We start from the raw sequence: 21559 nt of genomic DNA, 5'->3' as shown, positions 1-21559 counted from the left end.
CACATTTTATTTGCATGAGATCCAAGTTTTTACTGTCCTGGACATAATCATCTCTCAGTTTCACTGAAATACAGCAGCAGCATGGGTAAGCCTATAAGTATGGATGGCTTTGCAGTTAAATACGTTATAAACATCCAAAACATCTGTAGCAGCTCCTCGCAACAATGAATAATATCTGGAGATGAAGACCATTATTTAACCAAAACCCCAGAATAGCTTTTAAATAAACCACAAAGACTGATATCTCTGCAAAATTTGCTCAAAGTACACAGCATACGTAATAATACCATTAGCTGCGAATCCATGGTTCAGTTGTTATGCTCCTACTCCATTTACCCACACTTCCTGTCTGCTTTTTACTGCTGCTATCCAATCAGGACAATGTGTTAACTCAAAGTCTTGAGAGCAAGTAATCCAAAGAAGACACTAGAAGTTCAGCGTTTTAGCAAGAGCAATGTAGTTTTATTGGTCTAGAGTTAATTAGGCTGAATAGGCAGCTATAGAGGAACATTCTTTGTGTGCTGCTTTGTGTAATTTTGCCACAGAACACGAGAACAACTTACCTGTAACGTGAGCAAAGATAACAGACACTGAATTGTCCATATTGGAATCAATTTTAAAACAAAGGTAAAGGAGATTTATTCCATAATTTAATCATATACACCAGGGAAATTAAAGCACTAAAGGGTTAAAAATAAAAACAAAACAGTTTTCTTTAAAAGAGTTTTCTTAAATAAAAAAAAAGAAAAAAAAAGAAAAAAGAAAAAAAAGATCACAGAGTTAGGTTTTGTTTGGCTGAGAAGAATAACGGTCAGAGGCACTGGTTTATGGGGGGGGAGAAAGCTGCCCTCAACAAGTGACAGGACGACACCATCCTTCTTTCCTTCGAGTATCAGGGCAGAGCGCTTCCTCTTTAGAGGCATACACGCAGACAGAACACAGGCAGAGGTGTGGCCAGAGCTCCACATTCACGAGGAACAACAGCTCCACACTCTCAATCATTACAGTAAGAGAAAAGGAGTCCCCTCCTGAAGGTAAACTGCAGTTTCAGGTCCAACTCTTTAGAATCATCTTGTAGTGACAGGGTAAGCAGTTCAATGGCGCCCTCTCTCTGTAGAGCAGGGAACTACAAATCATCATGAGTGACGGATGAGGTTAGATTGTACCCACTAAAAAGGCCCAGCATAATAAGGAGATGAGACAGCATACAGCATCAGCTCAGACAGGACTGAAGTGGCACAGATTAAAGAGAGAGTATCGGGCATTTGTGACACAAGTGTCACAGTCCAGGTGTTCAATTTCTATGTTGAGAGCAGTTTCAGTTTCACCATTGACCTAAAGTCCCCTCACCAATTCCAGGTCACCTTTCTCTGATCAAACCCCGCTGAATGGATATGAACCAGAACGGGTATAGGTGAAGGAATAGGGCGGTGATTTAACACGTTCACAGGTCGTTCGGGTTAACGATGGTAAAGTCAGAGTCCTTGCTGTGGGTGGAGCCTTCATCTGGGCTGGAGGAACCTGAGGTGGTGCCTGCCATTAGGGGATCTTGGAAAGTTCCAGCCGCACCCTCAGGCTCCATCCGCACCATGCCACGCCCCCGTCTGATTTGAGGAGTGCGCTCGGATGCAGACCTTCCTCCAGTTTCGGCGTGTAGGTCTCCGTCCTGGGAAATAAGGATGTAATCGTCCCAGTTTTTGCCCTCCAACCCCAGAGAAGACGCCACCTGCATGCAAGAATCTTTTTTTAAAACTGCATAAATGCCTAAAGTGTGAGATCACGCTTGCCTTGGCCTAAAGCTGAGTGTTTTGAGATAAACTTGCTGTGCTCGGCGGTATCATTCAGAAATGGTATAATTCTTAGGAGAGCAGATTTAGCATGACACACCATAATCCTGAAAAGATACAAAACCACTCTGACCACAGACTTGCAGACATGAAAGGGATTAGGATTTAAAATGAATGAATCCTGGGATCAAAGGGTCAAACAGCAGAACAGACGACGAAACATAATCCTGTATGGAGTGAACGTTAAACTGTATTTGATGCCAATACAGCTGGCAGAGGTACAGAGCAATAATTTACGCAGACAGGAAAAACGCTGACCTGTTGATCAAATGGTGTCATGGCCTGCTCCTCCTCCTTCTCGTCCATGCTCGCGCTCCCTTCCAGCTCGGAGTCCCTGCTCGGCCTGATGTTTGCCTGCTGTTGCTGGCCACTGTGGAGGCTGCTGGTGCTTAGAACAGTTTCACCTGCTGCTGCTGTGGACGTGTAGTGATCGTCAGCAATGGTGATTTCTTCATTCTCCTCAGCTTCCAGCTGGCTCTGGTTGAAGCGCAGCGCTCCCTTTAGGATGTCTTTAATCTGACAGGGAGAAGGAGGCCACAGAGATGAGTTAGTGAATATGATTATAAAAGGGACATCACAAAAATGAATACACACTTATAGCATCTGCTCACACAGTCACCTGTTTGAGTCCAGCCAGTGAGACCAGGACCTCATCCTCTTTCTCGATGTGTTCTTGGAGAATCACTTCCTGGATTTTACCTAGAGGAACAATGAGTGGTCAGGCACTGATCGGCCACAAAAATCGACTATATTACTATCACTATATTACAATTCGAAAACATAAACAGTATTATTATAGTCAGTAAATTTTTAGCAAAATTAGAAATTTACAAATTTAAGTTAGACAAAAATATAACCTGCAGCAGACGCTGACGCACGAGTGGAATTAGACTGAATGTTTTTTTTTTTAAGCCATGTAACCATGTGTGGCTGAACTTACAGATGTGTGTGTTCATCATCTTAGCACAGTATTTGCTCATGGCCTCCAGGTCGTTGATCTGGCCCTGCAGGAAAGAGACTTGGGCTTCCAGGTCTTCTTCCTGTTGATCCCACAAACACAAACAGAGAAAACTGGAAACTGAAGGAAACCCTACAAAGAAGGGATTATGGTTAAAGCTGTGAGAGAAAATTAAAAAGACTTACCATCTCTTTCTTGCCCATAGTCTTGCTGTGGGAGCGCGAGCGAGTGATGTTAAAGAAGGACTCCTTCTTGGTGGCGGAGAGGGGCGGGGATGAAGTGCTGACATCACTCCCTCTGGATGGGGGAAGAGGCGGGGAGGCGGTGGATTGACCACGGCCACCAGAGAGGCTTTCTATGCTTGTAGAGGAGCTGACCGTCCTCGAGCTTTGGCCTAAGAAGCACAGACAGACATTTTTATTAGTAACACTAGGAAGTTGAAAACCTATGGACGTCACCTTATTTGAATTTACGGGAGAACAACCTGCACAGGAAATAAACATGAAAGAAACTATTGTTCCTTTAAACTCTATGAAGAACCCTATTTATGGAGGCCAAATCTCATAAATATCTGTAATTTAGAAAGATATTAAACAGCTAAGTGCAAGACAAGACTGAAACCTGGACTGTGAAGCTGGAATTGCAGATTTTTCCCCCCGTGCTGAATGAGATGTAGAAATTGTGAATTCATGTATTCATGAATTCACAATCAAAAAAGACATACATTGTGTTTTAAATGATAAATGATTTTTTCCCCAAGTGCATCTAATTAATAAATAAATAAATAAATAAATAAATAAAAGTGTCTAGTAGTGCTAATGAGTCTGTCTGTTATATTTCCTTTCCTAGAGTTTTTAGCTTTCATGTCATCATCTGTTTTTAGATAATGCAAATCTGCAGCAGTGCGCCTCACCACAGAGCAAAGCAGGAGCTGATTGGAGAGGCGCAGTCCCTGCTGCTCAGAGAATGATGCTCATTAATGCAGCAATTAAATGCAAATGTAAGTAATCAATTAATAACAGACTTTTGCAGTTATTAATTGACTGCAAATCTGTTGGTCTATAATGAGTCATTAGATAAACCATTTCTTTGCATTTTTCTTTGTCACTGCAGACTAAACAGCAAGCTGACACACACACACACACACACACACACACACACACACACACACACACACACACACACACACACACACACACACACACCAAATAGGGGTTTACAGCTACAGTGATGCAACAACAGAAACTTGCTGACAGGTTTTTTGTTCGGTTTTTTAAAGGACACAGTCTTAGCACTACTGATGAGAGATGTCGCAGCTCACTAGTGATGCCTATGCCATCATCTGCACTGATGCAGCGAGCTGTGATCTCCCTCTGGTGGTCACAGTTGAAAATCACATGCAGCACACACTCATGTCTGTTTATGGTAACATTTGGCACACCAACAGCAGGGACAGGTGAGCAAACGGCGTACAACATGCAGGATGCTTAGAAATGGGCTGGCAGTGATGAAAGCACGGACAAATAAGGGCGGGCATGTCACACAAGCAGTTGCCATGACAGCAGTTACCTTGTGTGTCACTGTGAGTCTGGGCTGAGGCCTGAGACACTCCACCTGAAACGCCATCTAACAGACAGGAGAGTCAAAGCCGATGCTGCCATAACCACACAAACCAAAAGGCTGAACAAACTTCAACAACCAGTGTTAAAAAGGGTGTAAGGGTAATTCACCGGGTACATAATACACCAACTAGTAGATGGTAAGAAGGATGTCATCACATCTGTCCTGCCACAAATCTGGAACATTTCTGTTTTGACTACTTGTGCTCACCTTTGCTCAGGTGGACAGGCATGCTTTCAGACTTGAGCAGGCGATAGTGCTGAGTCTGGGCCTGGCCCTGGGTCTGCGTCGGAGCTGACGGATCTGCCAGCAGGTGTGGTAAGATGGGCGTAGGGGCCGAGGCCGGGGAGGTGGACGAGGAGGAGGAAGAGGAGGAGTGTACCTCGCTGTTGATTGGTGAAATAGACGCACCAGACATAGCTGGAGCAATGAGCTTCCTGCCGAAGTTGAGCAGACTGCTGGAGACCTTGTTGATGTTGAGTGGAGCAGCTTTTGTAGAGCCAGAGCTAGAAAGAAAAGGATATGAGACACTTCACCTGATCTCATCTTTACCAGAAGATTTTCCAAACTACTACTTTTAGCATTATTTAACAAATGTTCTACCTTCAAGGTATCCAGAGGTTTATATTTTATAAGATAGAAAAATTAAACCCTGCTTCCAGAAATCTGGGATTAGCCTGAGAAGTCTCAAAGACAAAACAAATGCTATAAAATGGCTCATGAGAGGGGTTTTTTTGGTGCTCAATTCTTGAATGCAAAACAGTTATCCCAGAATTTAAAACCTGGATTACCCAGCACAATAACATAAATTGACATCTCGTTCTTAATATTAACGACTGCAGATCTTAAGGTAGTTTTAGACCCTATAAAACTTTAATGCTCCGAGTGGAGGTCTGATTTCTAATAGCTCATCTGAGGTTTTTTTTAATGACCGCATTCTTGTCTCATGCACACAAGGGAGCCTACAAACACTGCCTATTTTATATTACTTTTATACAGTTTCACTGACCTAAAGAATGTGCTCATGTGAAAGAACATGTCCGAATAGAAAGCAGGAAATAAAATGACTAATGGCGAGTGGACTTACAAGGTAAGGTTATGCTTTAATAAAACATAAGGATCAGTGCAGGAGCAATTTTAGTATTTTATACATATAGACACATTTTTAATGTGAATATATAAATAATGATAAATACTGAAAACTGTAGCCATGTTCGAGTCAAATGGACCCATCTGTCATTTATGTGTGAAGGTTCAAAGTTCTGCAAGCTGTCATGGGCGTTATATAGAGCCCAGAATAGAGGGGGGGGTAGTTTGAAACAGCAGTCTGAACCTTTGGCTCACTGGGATTACTTGCACATAACTAAACTAAAGCAATTTTTATCAACGGCCACTAATGTAACCCATATTGTATGTGATACAGTTGAGTCCATAATTTTCTGGACAAAGACAAAATTTTCATTTTCTTTGGTCTGAACTTCACCACAGGGTGATGCTCTCAGATAAGATTCAAATAAAAGCAGCATGACTGGTCAGATGGTGCTTTACAATGCAAATGGATAATGATCTAAAGAATACCAAGACAGTCACCTCATCACAACCTAATAACCTTTCAGTTATTAAATACAAAATTAAATGGAGACCCACAAACAAGCAGCGACTGAAGGAGACTGCAGTAAAAACCTGGCAGAGCATCTCAAGGGAGGAAACGCAGCATTTGGTGAGGGTTGGGTTATAAACTTCAGGCAGTCTTTGACTGGAAAGTATTAAAAACATTCCTTATATTTTAAAATATCTTAGTTTGTCCAATTAATTTTGAATTGGAAACATGCATTTTTGTCCTGGATGCATGCATGTATGTATGCATGCCCCATATGTTTATACCCATGTGTGTGCGCAATGTCAGGTCCATTCAAAGACAAGGCTGTGCCTTATTTTACCGTGTCTTGTTCATCAGGTCAGCTCCCTTTGTTTTGTAGTAATCCAGGTTCTGCTGGAAGTGGTAGTTCACAGGTCGCGGGTTGTTCTACAAAAACAATAACTTAAGCTTAAACTGTTATTGTTAACAACTTTAACAAGACAGATTAAAAACCTCTGCTGTGCACAACAAACAAGTAATCTCACAGTAAACAAGTCAACCGAAAATATGTGCACATGCATGACTACATAAATAAGTCAATATATGTTTCTGAGTCAGTACTTATGAGCAACAAACCTCCACCATGCCCCTTCTTGCACTGTTATTAGGGATGAACCCTCCCCAACCACCCTCCAGGTATAAATCTGATGTTGACCTGGTTTGACATGGCTTTCATCTCAGGAGAGTGGTGAACAGGAGTTTGGTGGAGTTGTTCAGTATACAGGTCAATGAATTTGGACGAGGAACAAAAGATAATTTAGGTGAGGTGTTCGCTAAGGTCAAAGACTCCGTGCTGATTTAACTTGTTCACACAACAACGTCGAGCTTACATGCAACTAAAACGGTACAACTACAAACGTTCTGCGTGGGAGAAGTAACAGCACAGCAGACCTCTGGTTAAGTGAACAAAAATCAGAAAGACCGCAGGAGGAAAGAAACAAGTGTATGACAGGAAAAGTATGGTCAGGGCTGGGGAAATCTTGGCAAAAATGTATCAGGTCTTTTTTGGATTTCCAAACTAGACCAGAGTTTTGCACTTCACATAGTTTCACATTTACCAAGTGCACAAGTACTTCTGTTTTTACTTTAACTGTCTTGCAGTTGCATCATTGTGCCATTTTAGGATTTTCGTAATCAAACTCAGGACAGGACTTTTACATTGGAAGTTTTTTTCCACTGCATTTATCATCAAAGCTGAGCTCAGGTCCATCCCATTTCCACTGATCATCTGCCACTAGAGTCCACCTGTGGTAAATTCCGTTGATTGGACATGGTGTGGAAAGGCCCACATTTGTCTATATGAGGTCCCATAGTTGACAGTCCATTTCAGAGCACAAACCAAGCCATGAAGTCCAAGTCTGTAGACCTCAGAGACAGGAGTGTATTGAGGCACAGATCTGCGGAAGAGTACAGTTTCTGCAGCAATGAAAGTCACAGTAAGCAGAGTGACCTCCATCCATCCATTCGCTTCCGCTTATCCTTTTCAGGGTCGCGGGGGGCGCTGGAGCCTATCCCAGCTGTCATAGGGCGAGAGGCAGGGTACACCCTGGACAGGTCGCCAGTCTGTGGCAGGGCCAACACACAGGGACAGACAACCATTCGCACTCACATTCACACCTAGTGACAATTTGGATTATCCAATTAACCTATCCCCACAAGCTGCATGTCTTTGGACGTTGGGAGGAAGCCGGAGTACCCGGAGGGAACCCACGCAAACACGGGGAGAACATGCAAACTCCACACAGAAAGACCCCGGCCTGATGGTGGAATTGAACTCAGGACCTTCTTGCTGTGCGGCAACAGTGCTAACCACCGTGCCACCGTGCTGCCATTATATGTAAATTGAAGAAGTTTGGAACCACCAGGTATAACTGGCCGCCCGGCCAATTTGCCACACTCCACTAGTCAAGCCTGTAACAGAGCGGCCATACAGAAGCCTCTCTTCAGTAAAAGGCACGACAGCCCACCTGAAGGCAAAAAGCACCTGAAAGTCTCTCAGACCATGAGAAACAACAAAAAAAAATTCTCTGGCCTAATGAAACCAAGCTTGAACTCTTTGCCCTGAATGCCAAGAGTCATGTCTGGAAGAAACCAGGTACTGTTCATCAGCTGACCAATACTATCCCTACAATGAAGCACTGTGGTGGCAGCATCATGTTATTGGGATGTTTTTCAGGAGCTGGGAGGCTACTCAAGGTCAAGAGGAATGCAGTGATGTACAGAGACATCCTTGATGATATCCTGCTCAAGAGCACTTTAAACCTCAGACTGGCAGGGGAAGGGGGGTCTCTTTCCTTTGTTAATGTTCCAGCCAGAACCTAGACTTGAACCGACTTAACATTCTGGAGAGATCTGAAAATGGCTGAGGACCAATGCTCCCCACCATGACCTTGAGAGCTTCTGCAATGAAGAATGAGAGAAGCTGTCCAAAAATAAACCACCATTCTAAAAATGACTTGAGCCTGTAATTGCTGCCAACTGTACTTCAGCAAAATATTAAGCAAAGGCTGTGACTGTTTATATACATGTTGTATGTTTGTTTTTAATAAATTTGCAAAAATTGGAAGAAAATGTTTTCCCCTTTGCCATTAGAGGATATTGTGTTTAGGACATTGAGGTGAAAAATTTATTTCATCCATTTTAAATAAGGTTGTAAACATGACAAAATGTGGAACGAGTGAAGTGCTGTTGCAAAGACCATGAAACATGCACTGCTGAGCTGAACATTAACTAACCCAACCATAAACTCTGATATGCAAGGGGTGCTAGTTTAAGATTAATGTGTTTTAATTGTACATTAAACATACAAACATAAACACAGAGGCCTATTTGTTACACACAAAGATTAAAATGCACTTATATTTGTGCTACGACTACTTGTCATTAACTGCAGTGACCGCTTCATTGACTACACCTGCGTTTCCTGTATTTACTGTAAGTGCCCCGACATTAAAATGTAACCTCTCAAGCATGAGAAACTAAAATACTTGCTGCCAATTTTAACTTCACTTTTTACACCCAAGCGCTTTCTGAGAGTACAACAACACCACAAAAAGGTTTTTGGTCCTTGCTAAAAGTGTGTTGCTCGAGGATTTTAGCCCACTGTGCATATGAGTCTTTCACTTCTGCAAAACTTCTACTTCCTCTGTGATGGGGACAAAAGGCAACTTGTTTTGAGTGAGGCATCGCCTTTACAGTAAGTACTTGATAAAAGCTGCTAGAAGAGAGCTTGTTTAACTGTAAGTTTGTTCTGATTTTGATCATGAGTCTCTTTCTCTCTTCCCCATTTTAACCTGTGACCAGTTAGACAGTGAAAGAGACACGTGAGCGCATAACACACATCAGCACTTTTATAGAGACTTACATCACCAACTGTCAATTCTATCAGCAAAACCAACATGTATTATTTTTCTAGTTAAGTACGCTGGTATAATAACTTACTTTGGGATCTCGAAGGAACAGAGCCTTTTGCAGCAGAGAGTTGATGTCTCCTATTGGGGGGTAGTGCATTAGGAGGCCCAGGCATGTCTGGAAGTTGCTAGCAATTACTAAAAAAAGAAAAACAGATTTAAGAAGAATCTTAAAAAAATAAAAATAAAAATCTGGTAACAGCTTGTGCTTTGCTTTAATCAAGTGTGAATCACCAAGAGTGTTTCAAGCTGTAGTCTCACTTCCTTAGTGTTTTCTATTTGACTTATTTGTCACAGACTAGACTCTGCATTCCAAGAAAAACAAAGCTAAACAAAAAGAGTCCACAAAATATCAGAATAAAAAAAAAAAATAAATTAAAAAAAAAAAAAAAAAAAAAAAAAAAAGAGAAGTTGCAGACTTATTTTCATATATAAAAAAAAAAAGAAAAAAGTGCGAATGGACAAGCTTCATTAACTGCAGACTGAAATTGCATTGTGTTACATTTTGGCTCATTGGCATAACAGTAGCACTTATACAAGCAGAACTGCAGTCTATGCTATTTATATGAAAAGATCAATTGTAGTCCAAAGTAATATAACTCTGTCTAACTAAATGAGCCGGAGTAATTCACAGTTTTCCACTTATGTATGTCTTACGAAATTACATGCTACAAAGACAACACATGGCATTATTGGATTATTTAAGTAATAAATGGTGCGTACGAGCATCTCGGATATAGAGCAGCATGGCCACAAAGATGTAGTCCACAAGGTCCAGAGTGATACAATCAGCAAAAAGGGCATCCCACACCACCAGCAGGTCCTGAAGAGGAAATTCCCGGCCAAACAGCAGACGAACCCACCGGCTAAAGACACAGAAAAAAAAAAAAAAAAAAAAAAAAGCTTTACTGCATTTGTGTCCAGCAGTGGATCAGGAAAAAAAAAAAAGTCAGACTGCCCAAAGATGTAAATACTGACATCCCGTAGATCTGCGGGGCGATCTCCAGCCGATTGAGATGCATGTGCAGCTCGATATCGTGCTTCTTCACCAGCTGGTCCTGGATGCGGTTGACTTTGGTTACTATGGCAACAGATGGCCCTGCATCCTGGGGTCGAGCGAATGGGATGGTGGTCAGCATTTCTTCTTTACCCTGGGGAAGCAGATTGTTCCATCACAACTGAAACATCTTCATGCAAACATAAATGAGGAAAATCAGCAACAATGAGGAGCTGCAGTATCCTTTTGGGAGGATATGCTATTCTGAGTTTTGTTAAGTTTACTTGCTTTACTTTATTTAATTCAGTAAGGTGGAGTTTAATTATTAGATCTTTCGATTCATATTAACAGGATAGGAGGATATCTGGTGACTGGAGGGCATTTGAGTACAGTGAAGTCATTGTCATGGCCATGACATCAGTTTGAGATGGGCTGAGGTCACATGATGTCTTATGCTGCTGGAAGCAGTCGTCAGAAGATCGGCACATTGTGCCCATACTGAGGTAGGCTGTGGACTTTAAGTGATGCTCGCAATGACAGTGGCGCAAAGGCAACAACAAAAAAACAAAACAAAAAAAAAAACTAATTCCCCACACTAAACTGTTCTTAGATGGTAGGTTAGATTCATGTTTGCAAGTTGTTTACACCAACATGAAAGAGCATAACATCTGAATGTTGCAGCATAAATTGAGACTTGTCGAATCAGGCTACAGTTCCCCTCCCATCAGCTCAAAGCAGTCTGGCCATTCTGTTCTGATGTCTGATGTCAACAAGAAATTATTGCCCAGAGAAATCCTGCTCACTGGGTATTTTCTCTTTTTCAGACTATTCTCTGTAAACTCTAGAGATGGGCATGCGGGAAAATCCCAGCATAGCAGCCGTTTCTGAAACACAGACCAGCCCATTTGGCTGTCACTGAAATCCCCTTTCTTCCTCATTCTGATTCTCCGTTTGAAATTCAGCAGGTCAACTTGACAATGTCTGCAAACCTAAATGCACCAAGTTGTTGCCATGTCATTGGCTGATTAGATATCTGCGACAGTATAAAGTCTTATATTGCAAATTTGTCTCTAAGAGCTTTGAAGAGCCTCTACAGTCTGCTTAATTTGGAGTGGAAAAAGAAAAAAAAAAACTAATAAAAAAGTTCACAAAACATGAAGTGTTTTAAGTAACAATTTGACTGACAGTCAGTGATAATCATGGTTTCTGTTTGTTCCTGCACTTGTGCCACAAATCGGTTGGGTACATCAAACAGATCCAGCTGCTCGTCTGCATTTCTGACAACGAAGCCTCTCGTCCTATGTTCACTATAGTAATAAAAATGCAATTGCTGCTACCATGGTAACCACCTGAGTGGTCAAATTAACCAGGACTGAGCTCTTCAACATTGTAATTTAGCGTTAATATAATGTCATGTCTTCATGACAGTGCAATCAGCTGGTATTGTGTTACAATCTACAATCAATTTCAGTGTCAAAAGTAGTTTTTCAAATTAGAACAGACCTTCCTCACTTCCCTTTCAAAGCTGGAGAACCACGGCTCTGCTGTCTCCATTAGCTGCGAGAACATGGCACTACAGAGAGAGGCAAAGATAAATGTAGTGAGATTTTTTAAAAGTATAAACATTTCTTATTCTGAACCCTTTTAATCGGCTGATACTTACTAGGCATCGTGCTCGAGGTACACTGGGTCTAACAGACACTTCATCTCCTCACTGAAAAAAGTGAGAATCTTTCAATTTAATCTTTGGACAAATAAATACAAAAAAATATGTTGTCATCAGAGAAGCAGGTCTGAAGGTGTTAATGGCTTTTCAGTGAAATGCAAACTGACCTGGGGCTGGCCGTCTCACTGGCATGCTGAAAGGCTTGATGGTCACAGTGCAGCACAAACACTATGGGAGCCAGCAACTCGTGCATCCCCTACAGACAGAAAATCAGACAGAGGCAGAGAGAATGTAAGATGCATAAAAGGCAGAAGGGAGAGGAAACAAATACAGTTCAATTGTGGTCAGTCTTTCTTTAATAGTGATGCACGAGGTTTCTAATCCGTCATGACAGGTTTAATTTAGATATTGTTAGCCACTGCTCAGCCATGTGTCACTTCCAGTTTGTAAAAAAGATGCTATGCTGGCCATCTATTCACAGGCTGGCACCTGTTACAGACACTTGTAATGCTTAGGTTACAAAGGCATTTTGTTCTGTGTGAGCTTGTTGAACAAACACACGGGACGATGTTGAATGTTACCTGTTTGTACAGTAACTGCTCATTTTCTCTGGCATAACAGAAGAGAATATCAGTCAGCTTGGTCCTCACATCTTCATCCTGGAAGTATCGGATCTCAGGGAATCTAATCCAAATACAAAAAGAGCAATTTTTTTTTTCCTGCCATGTTAATAACAGAAAAATAAAATAAAATAAGCAAATAGTAACAGAGATACTTACGTTCTCAACACATCCTGCTTGACCATTCCCTTTAGCTCTTTATCCTGGAAGAACTTATTCCACAAACTCTGGATGTGACAGAAAAAAAAATTACATTCAGAAAATCAAGGGAAGAGATTGTTGTCATTACAATGACAATGTGTGTAAATCTATATGTTAAAAACCAATATGTCATTGACAGTATCAATAATTATTAGAAGGTCACAAAGTGTCAAAGTGTCAGGGTCATATTTTGCACATAACCATGAAACATTTGTGGAGAAAACTCACCCCCTCATCCTGGGACAGTGGGTTGTTCACCACAAGGTCCTGCTGGCCTGCGGCCTTGCGGGGGTTGGTAATGTGCTGTGACAGAAAAAAACAAAACAAAACAACAATAATGCACAACAATTAGTTACAACCTTTGATGATTTGATAAGTGATCAGTTTTTTCCCTCATGGGCTGCATATTATGCTCCGTGTTTCAGGATATAAGCACCTATAAATTCTACATATGAATGAGCAGTGAGGTTAATGGAGAACATTTATATCTTAGAACCACACTGGCCACAGATGGGTGCTCTCACCATCTCCTTGATCTTCTCATACTGGGCCCGGAGCTCCTTTGTCTTGTTTATCCACTGCTCTTTATCCTCTGGAAGAACCTCCAGGTACAGCTATAGACATGCAATGCACATATCAGTCCATGCAACAGTTCATCTTTGAGAAATCACTAACATGCAGAAAAATCAGCCCTTTCAGAACTACGCTCGAGGCTGTTATATCCACTGAGGAAAAAGTCTGTACGCCACCACAACTTCCCTTTTCTGTGACAGGGAATTTCCCAAAGCCCCCTTAATCAAACTCGATAGGACCGCTTGATCCAACTGGCAGTTACCTTCCAGCACACACTCCGAAAGCGGCTGCTCCTCAGCCGCCCATTGATGCCTGCCTGCCGGATCCTGGCCAGGTAATTACTGTTGAGAAACAAGTCGTCCCATTCTTTCCTGCATTGGGGAGGGGGTGGTGGAGGCAAAGCATGAGGGGATTTACCAGCTTCAACTCAACTTGGGCAACTTGTGTCATCAAGCAGTAAACAAACAAGATAAGAAGCTAAGAGAAGTGGGCCACGAGTTCACGATACCACCATGAAGGGATATTAATGGAATAACTCACCTATATGAGAGAAAGGTAGAATGAGACTCCGAAGTGCTGCTGTCAAGAGATCCTCCTACTGAGAACAGACACAGCCACAAGGGGGAGATGTAAACAACAAGTGCTAGGGCGTCAAAGCAGAAATCAATTTGTGTGTGTGTGTGTGTGTATATTTTTTTTTTTTAGACGAGGCAATGACAGAGCAACAAAAATGCACACTTAGACAATTTTACTGCATCACAATAACCCATCAGTTATTCTTTTACAAGGCACGCAGTAGAGCAAAAAGGGGAGCAGAGAAGGTGATTAAAGGAAGTAAAGTAACATACTCTGTTTCTTCTTTATTGGCCGTAATAAGTCTAATTTGGCCTGCAGGTGAACATGCATTGAAGTTGGAGAGCTGTCTATCAGCATTAGTTACAGGAGTGGATCGCTCCACAGGGACGCTCAGTATGAATATTCATCAGTTCCACAACATGCCAGCCACCAACGTTTTCTTTCAGTCACACGTTAACATAAAAAACACACTCAGCCTGGGGGTGTCGCAAGCCACATCTGTGACTCACACTTCAGTCAGCTCAAAATTTTCTTTTTAATCATCTCCAGAATGAACCTAAACTTATCATCTCCATTGTTGTGAGCCTGTTAGTCCCAAAAGGACTGCAGCATTGGTATATTATGATGTGGGTCTTGGTCCAAGGAAGGGGAAATGGTTACAGGTGTTATCTATAACAGAGGTTTGGAAGTCTTAACTGAAAGTTGACATACTGTTTTCATTCTTGTTGAAACTCTGGAGCGCGTCAAAACCTGTCTCCTGATGATCTTCACTCTGGAGTGGATGGCGGGTCTCAAAATTGGGATGCTGCATGACTGCGACCCAGCTGGACCTGGAGAATGAGGTAGCAGGTAAGAGCAAAAAAGAGAAAGATATAAAGAAGAAAGATAACTGAACATGATCTCCCAAAAAGTCCTGGTGTTAAAGCACAAACTAAACTTATTTCTTTTAACAGGGACACAGAGCTTCAGTTTCAGCTTCAGAACCTGTCCTGACTTTGCCAACTTTTCATGAACATTGTAGCCTCTGACCTCTTTTTATATAACAGTGCTGGCAAATCAGTCCACCGCAATCAGCAAAGTTTCTCCAAGCACACCATTTGATCTCGGTACTTACTGTCACAGCTTTGTGTTTCTCGTCAGTTGAGACTCAGAAGGAAAGGATCGTTTCTGCAAGTAGAGGGAGAAGGACTGATAATAAAGGGGAAATGAAGGACAAAGCTGCTAAAGGGCCAAAAATGACTCAGTGAAATATAATACAGTAGAGCAGAAGTAGGCAGCATTGGAAGAAAATTAAAAGACGTTGGTGAAAGAAATGCTTTGTAGAAACACCCAGCACTAAAGACGTAGACTAAAGTGACTGCAGATGCATTTCATAGTGAAGAATAAATCCAACAATTTATTTCTCAAAAAGTATTTTCATGAAGGAGCGACTTGATCAAAATTTGCTTTTTTGAATTTGATACTGATTTTCAGCGAGTAAAACTACTGAAATATGCTTTATATAGTAAATTAATGTAGTATGTCAGGAAAAAGTCAATGTTTCAAGCAATGCTTAAAAAAAAGAAAATAAAAAAATAGCAGGGTTGTATTTTTAGTTTTTTTTTTCCCTACACTGTGGCAATCGCACAAAGGGATATGGCATAGTCTCCCTTCAAATGTATTATTTTCAACTTAACATAAAATAAAACACTGACATTGATTACAGTCAGTGAAGAATGGCTGAAATTAACAAGAAGCACTTGAGCTGCCTGATGTTCCACGGTGCTCTTTGTGATACATTGAACATAACTGGTGAAGCTAATGAGGTCATTAAGTAGGCAAATTAATGCATCAATTACTGATGTTTAATGTGAAGAAACTTGTCTTTGCGTGGCTCACGGACAGCAGTGTTTCTGAAACAAAAATCAGCTCTGGCGAGCGGTCAGGACGGGACTTCCGGGGAGCGATCCAAATGCAGGAGGAATGTTGGACGTGGTGCTGAGATTCACAAAGAGACAACCTTCAAGGCGATGATGGATATGACTCTAATTTTAACGGGCACCGTGCCTTCCTCTTTGATCACACCACAAATTAATCTCCGTGTGATAATAATGTAATATTGTTTTTCTCTGTTTTGACTGTAAATTAACGACCAAACATATAATACGAAGAAAACAATTTGAAGAAGTTAGGAGAAACTTTTCCTTTGTTTCCCCCCACCCCCTATGTTCATTTTTCACATAGAAATACATTAATTGATTCATCTTAAAAAGAGAGGATGAATAGAAAGATTTCCCAATGATTTAATGCCATACTGAGTGGTTTACCAGAACAGAAAGATGGATTCATTAAAAATAAATAAATAAATTCCAAGAAAACACAAACAAAAAACCCCACTATTAATATCCCGACCAGGTAAACCGTGAGCCAAGTACTCGCTGCCAACTTCTGAGAGAAGTTTACTTTTTCCGTGAGACATCACAATCTAGGTTAACCAATCCTGCCTTCGTTCTTTATCCGGCTTGGGATTATTCCATGTTTATGAATATGTTTAGCCTAATGCGCAGGCCTACAGAATAGCACGTGCCCACAAAGCATTGTGTTTTCTTTCGATTTAATAATTGTGGAAATAACACAACAAAGGCATTTCTTAAACCAATTAACCATGTGAATGAAACACTGCTTGATAAATTAGCTACACATGCCATCAAAATAGAAATTATTTTATATGCATAATGTATGCGGCTGTTTTCACGGGGAACATCTGTTCTACTCGAAGACGAATGCTCTCCTTAAATCTGTGTGCTCCCCCCCCTCCCTGCTTTCCTAAAAAGGACATTATCCTATCAAATAATCGGCACCAGTCCACAACTATGGGAAAAAACAAACCCCCTCCAGAAGAATGGTGTGAATAGGTGTTTCCAATAATAGCATCTTCTGCTTTCAAAGATTGGCATGAAAGATTTAAAGTCTCCTGAGTGAATACAAATACAAGCGGTAGTCATCTTGCATAGAATATTAATTCATATGATCACTGTGACCAAAATTACTCATGCAAAGTACTTTGAAAATTCTTTTCCCTACAGTCTTGTAGTCACATTCGTCGCTTTGTCTCTTCTTTCCAAAAGTAAAAAGTGACTCTAAACTTTAGAGATCACTCATCCCTACTTGTTCTTTGCATAGGCATATCTTATGTGCGTGTCTCCGCAAGCCTTTCCGAGCGAGTGAAAGATGACGCGGGTGTTCGTCTTGAGGCCTCGCCGTGTTAGCACAGCCTTGCCTGAAGCGACTCTTCTCTTAGCCTTCTGCTGCTTTCATTACTTTTTCCCGGAGTCGAACGTAAAATGACATCCCAACTTTACTACATAATAATCAAGGCAAATTAGCTTCTGCATAATTTAATCCACGGCACCTGGAGACACCTCAATAATTCAAAGCACGAATCTTTCATGAAATAATCAAATCAATACATAATGAAATGCATAAATAAATCAACAGGCAAATAACAGCGAGTCCATCTGTTCGGAGGTAGAAGATCACTTACTGGGAATTGCTAACAAAAGCTTGCAAAGCTAAACTCAAACTGTAGCAGTGACATCATCCTGTGTTAGTTTTGCAGATTTTTTAGGATTTGGCTTCTTTAAGTTCTTACCCAAGATGGGATTTCAAATGAGCTATGCTGATGCCCGGGACTGTGGGAAGCACACTGAAATGATTTCAAAATTAAGCATACAGCCTCACTCTAAACCTCAATCCTTAATAGTCTTCCACAAGGCGTGCAACATAACAGTTCACTTTTCATTTCCCATCACACACATTCGGTCTGAAAGTGAGCTTAAAAACCACAGACTAACACTTCCCATTTGATCTAAGCCAAGAAGCATCACATTTTAAATAGAGCCCACAGTATGCTCAACTATAGGTTCATGATTTTATCTTTGGGGTCTGCTAGAACAGATTTCCACATCTTGGCATGTTTTCATACCATACTGTACACTTCTGCAGAACCTCCTTTTACCAGCTGTGTGAAATGCCTCATTTTAGATGGTCTCTTTACTACCGCCCTCCAGGGAAAGCCTGTCTGCTCTGATAGTTGGGCAACAGCAAAGCAACTGTTCTATGAAGCACATGGGTTGTCTTTCAGAGAGCTGTGCAGTGGTAATGACTCCCCAGAGTTAAACATGTTTAAATTAAAATTAGAACCAGAACAATGAGTGATTCCTGTCCACTTGCCTTTATTACACAGTGCACTATTTGAGCGATGACATTGTGGTTTCCAAAATTACCTCATTTTGGACATGCGTACCAGAGAACGCCAACCAAGAATCCAGCTGAGTTTGCGTTTCAGTGACGGACAATTAAAAAGACAGACGTAACTTCTGAAGGACCTTCAACCTGCATTCAAACTTCAGACCACCAGATGGCGATATCGGTGGTCGCAAAAACACTTTTGGTGCTGTAGAAATCTATGGGAAAACTGCTCTAACTTGATAACAGCCAAACAACGAAGAGCAAATTACTGCATAAGTGACAGTCTACTGACCACAACCAACCAACCAACCCGGTGATGACATGTTCTGTACGGGCATGGCTCTAAATATGTTTTAAAAACTTTAAGCGCTTATTTCTTAAATGCAGCTTTGCAGACAGTGTTACATCTATGTCAGTTTTTGAGAGCAGGGCTCCTCGGTGTTACACATAAAGTGTTTCATGTAAATTTAAAAAAGAAAAAGAAAAACAGTGAGAGGGAAAACCGTAATCTCAAGAACTCAGAAGTTGATCGATGACCTCATGGTACGCTTTTATATCATCTATGGTTGCAGCATCCAAGCTGCTTTTTTTTTTTTTTTTTTAAAGGTTTACACAATTTCTGGTTGTCCCTATAAGACACAAGATCAAAGCTAGCAATGGTAATCAGAGACATATTACTCTTAACACCTTAAACAGATTGCCAGTTTATTGATCTTAGTTAACTGACTTAATAACTACGTTAACTAGTTAACCAAATTAATTAGGTTAATTTATGGGGGAAGAAGCCAGAGTATCTGGAGAAAACCCACAGAGAGATGGGGAGAACATGAAAACTCTATAAAAGTCAAGGCCAGCTGGGGTGGATTCAAACCCAGGACCTTGGTGCTGTGTGGCAACTTCAACATGTAAAGCTGACTCTGCAGACTGATGTCTAATAAATATACTTCATGGAAATCATCCATATCTATATATATATCTATCTATATATATATATATATCTATCTATCTATATATATATCTATCTATATATATATATATATCTATATATATATCTATATATATATATATATATATCTATCTATATATATATATATATCTATATATATATCTATATCTATATATATATATATCTATATATATATATATCTATATATATATATATCTATATATATATATATATATATATATATATATATATATATATATATATATATATATATATATATATATATATATATATATATATATATATATATATATATATATATATATATATATATATAGATATATATATATATATATATATATATATATATTTATTCCAGGCTAGATAAGCTGGAAACTAAACCCAGATTAGTCAGTTGTATTAAACATTTTGCTGAAGTGCCTGCAGTATTTCCATTTGAAGACATCTGACTGAACTGCAACTACAGTTCTGCTCTCCGCTCAGGGATATGCTTTTTATCATTTCGCATTCAAATTCAGATGTTTTTTTTAAAAGTAGTAATAAACAGTAACAGCTGATCCACAAGAGTCTCAGCAGTTTCATGTGGGGGGAAACTGCTTTTACAGGATGAATATTCAAAGAGGATCCGGCAAACAGCGCTAATAGGAACTGTCAATGGCAGCTTCAGTCAAGACAGCAGCAAAACACCCCAGCTAAACAAACTCACATGCCTCTACTTCAGCACACAGTGAGAGCTCAAGAGCCTTTATGGTCACATGCTCTGCAAGAGACTGAGAACATGTCTGGAACCTTAGCCTTACCAAAATTCCAAGAACTTGTTGGGTCCTGAAAGATTTAATTACCAAAGATAAAATCTGACAGACATCTGTCTGTACTGAAATGGACAACTCGTTAGTAACATGGGGGAAGAGGACATCCACAAAGAGTCGCAAGGTAAATCTAAAAAATGGGCATTTCTAAAGTGCCTTTTCGCTGATAAAAGCTATTCAGATAAAACTAAGGGGACATCTTGCCTGGACTACTCAATGACATTTACATGTAACCTCATATAAAAGATCACAAGTTAAACAAAAATAATAAAAACACCACCAACAACAACAGCTAGGAAGCATTGCACTAAAGGGAACGAAACTCTGAATGCACAGAAACACTCAAGTCAGCAAGTACTGAACATTTCCTCCAATATTATTAGCAGGCGGTGTGTTTAAGTCCCGGGTCTCGCTCCTTTCTAGTCCAAACGGCCTTTCTGCAGTCCACGGTGTCCTACAGAAAGATTCCCACACGGACATTTGTACTGAACTTCATCTTGGCAGTGTGGAGAAGTATGTGTGAAACCACACGAAACTACACAGGCAGGTGGTGTTAGCTGTTACCAAACCTCTGCACTGCCCTGAACTAGTCACTGAATCTTTCACCCATAGTTAGTCCTCCACTTAGCAAACCCACGATTAGCTGTTTTTCCCCACATTTTTTTGACATCGTAACTTACATCAATGACAAGGTCTGTCCAAATTGAAGCAAAACGTACACAGGGTCCGTCTGGGATGCAGCACGAATGAGCTGCCAGGAAGATGATCGAAGCAGAGGGGGCTTAAAAAAGCAAAATAAAACGCCAAACAGCAGCTAAGCTAGCTTGTATCGTCCGTCGGCTAGCAAAGCTAAATATGAACTAAACTTACTCTGGCAGCTGAAGCTCTTCATGTTGATTGAATAAGAGTTGAAACGACAGGAAGCAGGAAGGCTAATATGACATTAGCCTAGCGAGCCAACTCGGGGCCCTGTTATTACTTCCAACACACACACAGCTTCTGCTTTAAACGAGACAAAGTTGCGCCGCACGCTCAGGAACTAGCACCAAAAAGCAATGCGTTAGCAGTTTTTATTCACGTACCTGTTCGGATCACGCAGGAAGCCTCATTCTGCTCACTCGGGCTCCGCTGATTTGTAAACAGTAGCGTGTCAGGCTCACTGGCTGAAGACCAGCTGACTGGTCACGTGACCCCCGGCCTGTGACGTTACTGACTGCCTGCAGGTAGCTGGTTGTTCTAGATTTGTCCAAAAGCTAAGCCTTACTTGTTTGTTAAATGCAAAGTAAGGGGGTCAATATATTTCAGCAAAATTGTGCAATAATGTTTAATAATTATTTATTAAGGCTTTGTGGCATTACTTGTATAAGTTCTTTGTAATATATAGTGAAGTTATGCGTTCATTTCATTTGTGAAGATCTCTAGAAGATAGCAGACAGCAGGCTGCAA

The 21559-nt window shown here is 40.7% G+C and overlaps 1 protein-coding gene across 1 annotated transcript; it reads right to left on the bottom strand.

Annotated features, from left to right (window-relative positions):
* Positions 1–474: 474 nt before the first annotated feature.
* tbc1d5 (TBC1 domain family, member 5) lies at positions 475–21273 on the bottom strand. Its single transcript, XM_085345823.1, has 23 exons — positions 21196–21273; positions 15222–15274; positions 14819–14937; positions 14072–14129; positions 13794–13902; positions 13483–13572; positions 13187–13261; positions 12917–12984; positions 12719–12821; positions 12305–12393; positions 12135–12185; positions 11975–12044; positions 10453–10625; positions 10198–10340; positions 9506–9612; positions 6366–6451; positions 4636–4931; positions 4375–4431; positions 2991–3199; positions 2788–2887; positions 2467–2546; positions 2106–2363; positions 475–1726 (listed from the first exon to the last, which is right to left on the bottom strand). The coding sequence occupies exons 3-23, from the start codon at positions 14916–14918 to the stop codon at positions 1445–1447; spliced, it is 2604 nt and encodes an 867-aa protein (XP_085201949.1). The 5' UTR covers positions 14919–14937; positions 15222–15274; positions 21196–21273; the 3' UTR covers positions 475–1444.
* Positions 21274–21559: the final 286 nt, after the last annotated feature.

Source organism: Diplotaxodon limnothrissa, linkage group LG22 (assembly GCF_057381915.1).
Source record: "Diplotaxodon limnothrissa isolate DT_005_m linkage group LG22, D_limnothrissa_male_GT1.1, whole genome shotgun sequence".
Classification (NCBI taxonomy): Eukaryota; Metazoa; Chordata; class Actinopteri; order Cichliformes; family Cichlidae; genus Diplotaxodon; species Diplotaxodon limnothrissa.
The sequence above is the reverse complement of the archived record's forward strand: the minus strand, read 5'-3'. Positions and strand labels throughout refer to the sequence as shown.